This window comes from Solanum tuberosum, unplaced genomic scaffold (genome assembly GCF_000226075.1).
Source record: "Solanum tuberosum cultivar DM 1-3 516 R44 unplaced genomic scaffold, SolTub_3.0 scf00004, whole genome shotgun sequence".
NCBI lineage: Eukaryota > Viridiplantae > Streptophyta > Magnoliopsida > Solanales > Solanaceae > Solanum > Solanum tuberosum.
The window spans coordinates 419,531-428,486 of NW_006238930.1; the positions used below are offsets into that span (position 1 = coordinate 419,531).

Here is an 8,956-nt window from a genome sequence, read left to right on the forward strand (position 1 = left end):
AAAAATGGACAAAGATCAAACCTGATAAGTTTTTAAATACTTAAAGGACTAAAATTGGTAAGTTTATAGCTAAATGACTAAAATCGGTAAGTGTATAATTAAGGGACTAAAGCTGATAAATTTTTGAATAGTTAAAGAACTAAATTCGTTAAGTGTATAGTTAAGGGACCATTTTAGACCTACTCCTCCTATAGTTATGGACTATCTATGTCATTTTCTCTCACGCCTTCTATAGTTCTATTTTATGGTTGCAGCTCTTTTTCTGATCATGCGTGAATACAGAATGCTAAGTGCACCCTCTCTTCCATTCCCGAGTTCTAGAAGGTGGATTTAAGTTGTACAGACTAATTTCATGAAGCTGCATGCCGGTTTCAAGATTACTAGCAGTAGTAGTCATTTCTATTCCATTTTCTTCAATATGCCTGCATATTCAAATAACAAAAAAGTAGAAAACAAGAAGAGGCAGAGAGGTAAACATGGGACATTTTTGTAGCAACAAACAAAATACAACCATTTCATAGTCTTTCTCCATCAAATTACAACTGATGATCGAAGGAACTGCAGTCCTAAATTCTTAGACCAACACTCCAGACGTCAAGACGGTGCACAGGAAAACCAAAAATATACAAAAAGTTTTGATTTTTTTCTGGGATTTGGCATTTTCTTTCCTATAGCTAAAGATCATATAAAATCTAAAAAAAGAAGAAGACACAAGTACCCCTAAAAGTTACAAAATCCAATTCATAATTCCCTTAAAAGCAATCATTTCATACCATTTCCATGCGTAGAAATAGCAAGATCTGGGAAATTAAAAATTTCTCCTCCAGCTCCAACGAAGCCTCCCTCTCCACCACTAGCAAGCTGCCACGTGCTTCCAAAAATACTAGCTCCAGCACCATTATTGTTATTATCAACACTGTTATGTGAAACTCCAGGAAATGGCCAAATGGGCCTACCAAGACCAAAGCCCATATCTTCAATTCCAGACCCAACTCCAAGCCCAAATCCACCAAGTGCTAAAAGCCCACCAGGCCCTTGAGCACTGCTCAACAACGAAGTGAAACTCCCACACATGTTCACACTCGGCTTCACGTCAAACGGTAGTGAACCGCCATGATCGGCAGTTAGAGGAACCAAAAAAGGGGAAACGTGTGACGGGTTAGGCGCGTGATGGTAGTCGCGAGGAGAGAGCGTGGAGGACAAGCAGCTACTGTTAATGGAGTTAGTAGTGATTGTACGGGACCGTTTTGCATTTTTACGACTTCCACCACCAATAGGGATGTCACGAAGAGTGCCGCCGTGCGTCCAATAACGGCGGCACGATTTGCAGAAATGACGTGGCTGAGAGAAATTGTAGTTGTTGTAGTAACAGAATTTTGTGTTGGTGGAATCACAACGTGGGCAAGGAAGATGCTCCGGCTCCGGAGCCGGTGCACCTCCTTGCTGTTGTTTGGTTGCTCTTCGGTCACTCACATCAGAAGGCATTTTTTTGTTGTTGTTGTAGTAGCTCTGTTTTGATTTTAGAACTGAGAAGAACAAGGACAGAATTTTGTAGTAATATTTAATGAAGTTAAAAGAGAAATGTTGTGGGGTTTATGGAAGCATGTGGTGGGGTTTATATGGTAGAGAGATCTCAGCTCAAGAGAGAGAGAAATAAAGAAAGAATCTGTGTTGTGCTCAGTGGAACAGGGTCCTGAAGAATTCTGAGGGTTTTGTGCTAAAGAACAGAGAGCAGCTTTAGCAGGGTCTATTTTTTTTTTGTTCTATATGTGCTAGCTATGTATAATATTCAGACGGCTCGAAAACGGCTTTTGTTATGGGGTTGGCTCATAAATGGTGACTTTTGCTGGCCAATTCCAATACATGTACATACACAACCATACAAGTTGAACCAAATGTACAACAATAACCATCATTGTATCGATGCGATTGTTTTTCTTATGATCAGAGGTCTTCGAGTCAAGTCTTGCGTAAAAAAAAATCTTTTGATAGGGAGCACTTCCCTTGAATGACCTCTATGTGGCACGAATACGAATATAGAGAGACTCCAATACAGATATTGAATATCGAGTGAAAAAAACAAAAAAAAAAACATGTACAACAGCAACTGTCGGATTACTGGATGATTCTACTGGTTAATTAAGCACGATTTAATTATATATAACATGATTGGTCTGATTTATGATGGCCTATGTGTGGAGTTGTACATTTACTTTGTTGTCTAATTATAATTAAATTACGCTGACATTACAACTCACGAGGTAATAGATACGGCTATGATATTATACTACTCCATTATGTGTAAGTCTAATCTTCCTTGAAGTACTATAACTAGCGGTGAGGCTCCTTGTTGTAGGTTGTATAACTAGCAACATTATTTTAGTGTTATGCATCAACTTGTATACAACATATTTTTTATTTTAGTAATGATAAAAATAAAATGAACGTGTCTAATTTATTTAACATATTCATTAATACAGACCAATCCATTATTGAGAAGGATCGGCGCTGATAATAGTTTATTCCTCACGTCCACATATATAGTTACATGACAAATGATATAAATATGTTGCAAGTGCGGAATTACTATTATGTTGCATGATTATTGTTTATCTTTTTTTTCACATAATCATATCCTAGTCAATTATCTACTTTATTATTAGTGTGGGATCAATTTGTATTATTATTGTAGGTAAAAACTTTGGTAGTGCAAGAACTGACAAGTGACAGCATTTACTATTTTTATTTTCTTTTCACTTATAATTCAGACAAAGAAGAGTTGCTATATTTGCAGTCTACTTTTATTATTATTACTCATCATCAGTATAACAAGGTTACAAGATTTGGATGTTCTTAAATAGTATAGTAGTGATACGTTAAAACTTAGTCAAAAATGAGTAAAAAAGTTGAATGAAATTAATAAGAAAAGATGAGTACTAAATGAAGCAATAATGTAAATGGGAGAAAAGTGCAAAATTTTTGAAAGAGATGAGAGGGAGGGTTGAGTTGTGAGCGTGTAGAAAGAGGAAAAAGATTTTAAGGAGAAAAGGTGGACTGATAGATGCATTCATTTAGTACCGACAATATTATGAATGTCGGATTAGCGTGGGTACTCAATTATTGGACTGTTTCCAACCTCCCCCCTCAACTCTCAAACCAACCTTTAAGCTCAAGTACTACCTCATCTCAATTTATTCATTACAAACAATACAACTTCTTCTCTTCTTTTTTTCACCCATACTTGGACAATTTGTCTTAAATTTAGATTGAATAAAGTATTTTCTAATAAAAACGACTTTTTACCTAGAGAGATTAGAGTTTAAAACTAAGGACTTGTTTGGATGGACTTGTTAAAGTGCTCCCTCCGTTTCACAAAGAATGACCTAGTTTGACTTGACACGGAGTTTAAGAAAATAAAGAAGACTTTTTAATCTTGTGGTTCTAAATTAAAGTTATGTCAAATGTATAAAATTGCCCCTTAATCTTGTGGCCTTAAACATGTCACGTGTAAAGATGAAATTAAAATGTTACCAAAAAAAGAAATAGATCATTCTTTTTAAAACTGACTAAAAAAGAAAGGAGATCATTATTTTTTAAATGAAGGGAGTAACTTATAAGTCAAAAGTCAAAAATCATAAGTATTTCCTCTGTCCGATAATAGTTGTCCACTATTGAATTGACAGTACAATCCTTAAAAAACAATAAATAATAGAGGTAATATTATTATTTTATTTTTTGACTTTATTGAATTTAATGTTTTGAAAAACGAGTTAGATGATAAATAGTAAGGGTAAAATAGACATAAAAGATAAATTATCTCTTAATTTTTCTAAATTGGACCAGTATTGTTAGACAACTATTTTTATTATAGTGGACAACTATTGTTGGACGTAGGGAGAAGATCGTAACTTATTTTTAATTTTTTTTGGCTTATAAATAAGTGCTTAAAAGTACTTTATAACCTTTCCAAACATCTCCAAAACAAAAAAAGTTATGCTTAAAATTAAATTATATTTCCTAACAAAACGACTTCCTAACAAATGACTTCCTTATACATGAAATTAAATTTATGTTTAAATATAAAAAGATTATATACTTTTTTTTTATAAATATTACTCCCTGACTGAACATTTTTGAACAAAATTATTAACTAATAATATTTTTATTCATTTCACATCGTTTAAATTTTTTTTGATCTGTTTCTTTTTCTTAAATATTAATGTCACATAAATTGAAATCGGATCGGATAACAAACAGTCATATAAACAGAGGGGCTTATCTTAGAATTGTCGTTTTCTTCAGATTCTCACATCCTAATACTATTGATTTATTGGTGTTCCGTACCCCGATATTCTCTGCCGGATTTCTCGCTCCACTGTGGATTCTGAGACTATTGAGTATTGACCATCCCTCAAATCACGTTTTAATTCCATGGTAACTTCTATTTAACCTCTGCAACACTAGGGTTTTAATTCCGTCTTGTTAGATAATAAAAGGTCATCTTTATATCTAAAAAATGTTTGTTTAGGTAAAAATGGTTGATTGTTGACATGACTAAACACACAACACAATACTTCAAAGTTAACGTGTTCTCTATTTGGGACCATACATACAATGGAGTTGTTAGTATGTTTTTTCAATCGTTCTTCCTCCACCTCAACCTATAGAAATTATTGTCTCTGTGTCCTTTATAAACGATGTTTTTTTTCAATTTTGAAAATCGAATTATTAACTATTAAGTAATTCCTCTATCTCTAATTATCTGTCCATTTTTGAATTGACACACCTATTAAGAAAATAATTAATGACATTGTGAGTTTACCATTTTACCCCTATTAATTATGAAGTGGATGAAAAGTTTTACATTTTTCAATGTAATTAGTCATTTAATTGAGGGTATAATACGTAAAAAAAATTTGTCCTTTCTTGATTTGTCAAAATGGACAAGTAATTAGGGACAACTATAAAAGGAAAAGTGGACAAGTAATTAGGGACAAAGAGAAAGAGAGTATGTGTTAGCCTAAATCTTCATTATGGATTAAGTCATATTATATTCATAAATACGTATTATTTCTCCAATTGATTTTTTTAAGATAATATATATACTCTTTCCTTTTCTTCTTTTTTTTTTGTTCAAAAAGGTTAATACTCACATCAGTGGTGTTTACATGAGCTCTGATTCTACTAATTTGCGATGGTTAAATGATAAATGAAGGTATAAATATGTATTAATTAAAGTACATAAATCTCAGTGTTAAGAGTTAATTATATTATTTTCCTACTCCTTTTCAAATAGGACATCCGGATACATCATTGGACTTCCGAATATATAGGTGAGAGACGTATCAAAGAGGGGGATAGAGATGTATAAGCGAGAGAAGAGTGATGTATCCGAGAGGAAATTTTTGAATATTTTTTAAATGGTAAAGAATTTTTTGAAATTATGATAAAATAAGATGTGTGTTTAGATAATTTTTTTATATAATTAAATAAGATTCAGTAATGAATTAAGTGAAGTAAATGTAATGTATGAACAAAGGCAGATAATAGAAATATTAGGGTAGGAGTGAAGATGGATGAAAGGACAAAGGGAGACAAGTGTGAGGAGGATAAGAGACAATAAGGTCAGTAAGATAGTCAAAGCGGTCGGAGATTTGTTGGGGATTCTGAGAGGCATGCGCGCGGCGTCATCCCTCACCTGTTGCTATCGCCAAATATGCATGCATACCAATGAATCAATGCCCCTATATATATTTCAAAGCTATTTATATATTAAAGATAAATTAATAAAAATACATTTTAATTAATACAAATGAGTAGTAATAATTTTCTTATGAGTGTGTGTCACCAGGGGAGGAGTCACTTGTCCCCAGGGTGTCCAATTGAACACCCTTCGTCAAAAAATTATACGATATATACACATAAAAATTTGATTTATATTGGTATATATGATATTTTGGACATGCTGAAATAACAAAGTATTCGTAGTGGAGATGGTTAGAGCTGTCGCTAGCCCACTCTCTGCCCCAATTCGATTCCCTGCATGAGCGTTTTCATTTTTCTGTAATTATTTTGCCTTCTTGAAGTTTGTAAGTAAATAAACATGCATAAGTTTAACATAAATATTCAGTAGTTTGGTGGTAAATAGTGTTATGTTTGCCTTTAGTGACCCAAGTTCGAATCTCACCTCCAATAAGGATATTTTTTCCAATTAAAATTGAATTATTTCCTTAAATTTTAATACCTTTTCCTCGTGGAATAAGATTTCCTTATATTTTAATACATTTTCCTTGTGGAATAAGATTTCCTTATATTTTAATAATTTTTTCCTTTGTGGGATAAGATTTTTTTAAATTTTAATACATTTTTTCTTTTGGAATAAGGTTTTCTTTCTCTATACATAGGAGACACATTTACCCAAATTATATCACAATATTATTAAAAATAGAATCTCTATAAATCATCGTTTTTCTTAAAAAATTACTATTCAAAAGTTTGGACCCCTTTATAAAATTCTTGATTACGCCACTTGTGTGTCACAATGACTTATTTTGAAATGAATGAAATATATATTAGTAATACTTCTTTATTGGGTATATAATGTTAACAATTAACTTAAACTTTGAATAATTCATTAGAAAAAAAATGTGAATAATTTAGTTAAGATAGTAAGAGTGTTGTACCGTTTGACTGTGTTGCACTCCTTTGATCTCTAGTCGTTTTCGGGGGCAGATTAGTACACACACGCGATCTGTGTGTGTTTGTCTTGCGACTGCCATTTCTTGATTGGAGTTTTGCCTATAATAGCTCGACAATTTCCTCATCACGTAGATCTCTCTTCTTACCTTCTCTTTTTTACCATCCTTTTCTTTTTGGCATTTTCTTCTGCCAATATGATTCTTTCTTTGAGCACTTGGACCTCCTCTATTTTATTTTCTACCTGTCCAACGTACATTCATTTATATTTTATAAGGAAAAGACAAAATTAAACTGTGTCTTGCTAATCATCTTAAACCCATTATTCCCTTCTTTTACTTACATAAAAATTGAGATAAGGTATAAGTAACTCCTATATATAATACTGTGACTGAAACCTAGCTCAGATTAACACCTTAATTAACTCCGAACTCATTTGTCTTGTAATTTATACATCTTTTTTACTTAATGGCACACTCCACGACTCCACATGGACGTTGAGGCGCGTTGGAGATGTTTGGATGTTATGTAAGCTAAAAAGGTGTACAAAATTATCAAAAAAAAGGGTTCACGTACGGGTATAATATACATTAGTTTAGTTAAGACATGTCTCTGAGATTTCGGTTATAGTATAGGGGATTCTTGTGTCTTATCCCTAAAATACATTAAAGAACTTATTTTTAATACATCAATCCTTAAGAAACATCTAATAGATAGGGATAACCTAGTAAATTATATCGTATTTATTACTTTTGGCAATAAAGAATGTCAAATAATTTAAAACGACGCTTATTTTACGACCGAGCATTTGGAAAAAATCATAGAATTCCAATGCGATATGTAGTCCTTTAATGATAATGAACATCTAATAATCTAATCTAACCACAAAAGTTGAATCGTGTGACAATAAATTTAAATCAACTAGTATACAAAAATCCTCTGAATGCCCAGAGTTGGAAAACTGAAGATGTGGATTTTCATTGGATAAATAAAAAATAAGGACAAATTCGTTTCTGAATGATGAACTTACTTTAATTAAAAATAATAATAGTTCGCCATCAATTGAAAATGGTTCAAGATCATATAAAAAGACAACAATCTATTCATCTCTTGTATATGAAAGATTCTAACAATAAACTTATTTAAGTCACGGATTTGAATTTTTACATGGTACTAATTATTTGATAGAAGAATAGTGGAAACGTGTGTGGAAAATTTAAAAACTTTGTCTATGTGGTGTGAAACTGTGAATGAGCATTTTACCTAAATAATAATAAAAATAGTAATTATTATTATTATTTTGGCTGTATTTAAATGGTTTTGCGACAATCGGCCAAATATGTTGACTAGTTCGTTCACTGTCATAACAGATGCTGTATAACAACAACACGCAGCCTATATTTTCGTGGAGAACCGCTGAATTAGCTTATCTAAATATTTGGCAAAACTTTTAACTTTGTCCAGACACACAGTGCAGGTCACCAAATTAAAGAAACATTGGGGAGTTAGAAATTTCACGAAGGGTGTTCAAGTGTTAAAGTGAACCTCTCTTCTTGAAAAGTGAAAAAAAAAATTGTTACTTGTGAGATTCGAACAAACAAACACTTTAAGTTTGTGTGTCTTTACTCTTTCAAGGCACCTGAAACCACTAGATTTATATTGTTGTCAAGGGTGTTCAAAATATGTTATTTAGTCACTTTGTTTATTATTTTACTTGTATGTACGGTATAATTTTTCGATGAAGAGTGTCTAATATAAGGTGGCTACACCATTGGAAACACTATTAAAGCAATTCTAGAAAATATATAGTTCATAAAAAAATTAATTTTAAGTGCGGAAAGATCATAAGTTCACATACATCATAATCTACCTATTAAATTCGCCGCTACTGTAAAAACAATTTCTTTTTGTAAGATAGATATATATTTGTTGAGATTATAATTCCAGTCTGTGGTTTCAGGTTTGTAGAGGGGACTCATTTAATTTTCAGAATTTTATTGATGGTCTAGTACCTACCATCAATTGACAGGTTGAAGGTGCGAGTCATATTGAAAGGTAAATTCTTCTGATGGATTGGGGTGTTTGTCAAAATAAAAAAATTATTGGTGGTGTTTTAAGAGTTTTACGCCAACTCAAATTCTAAGTTGTTAACCTATAAACTTACTTTGTATATCAAGGCCAAACCTACTTTAAATTGTTTTTTTTTTTTTTTTGCCACAATCAGATTTTCCTCAATACCAAATACAGTAATTTAGATAAA

General features: G+C 32.1%; 1 protein-coding gene across 1 annotated transcript; it reads right to left on the bottom strand.

Annotated features, from left to right (window-relative positions):
- Window positions 1-471: 471 nt before the first annotated feature.
- LOC102598982 (dof zinc finger protein DOF3.4) lies at window positions 472-1,861 on the bottom strand. Its single transcript, XM_006338178.2, has one exon. It carries the CDS (start codon window positions 1,483-1,485, stop codon window positions 763-765), a length of 723 nt encoding a protein of 240 aa, XP_006338240.1. The 5' UTR covers window positions 1,486-1,861; the 3' UTR covers window positions 472-762.
- Window positions 1,862-8,956: the final 7,095 nt, after the last annotated feature.

Bases quoted from the DNA above. Each gene is read 5' to 3' on its own strand.
- LOC102598982 (XM_006338178.2), bottom strand. From the start codon at position 1,485: ATGCCTTCTGATGTGAGTGACCGAAGAGCAACCAAACAACAGCAAGGA.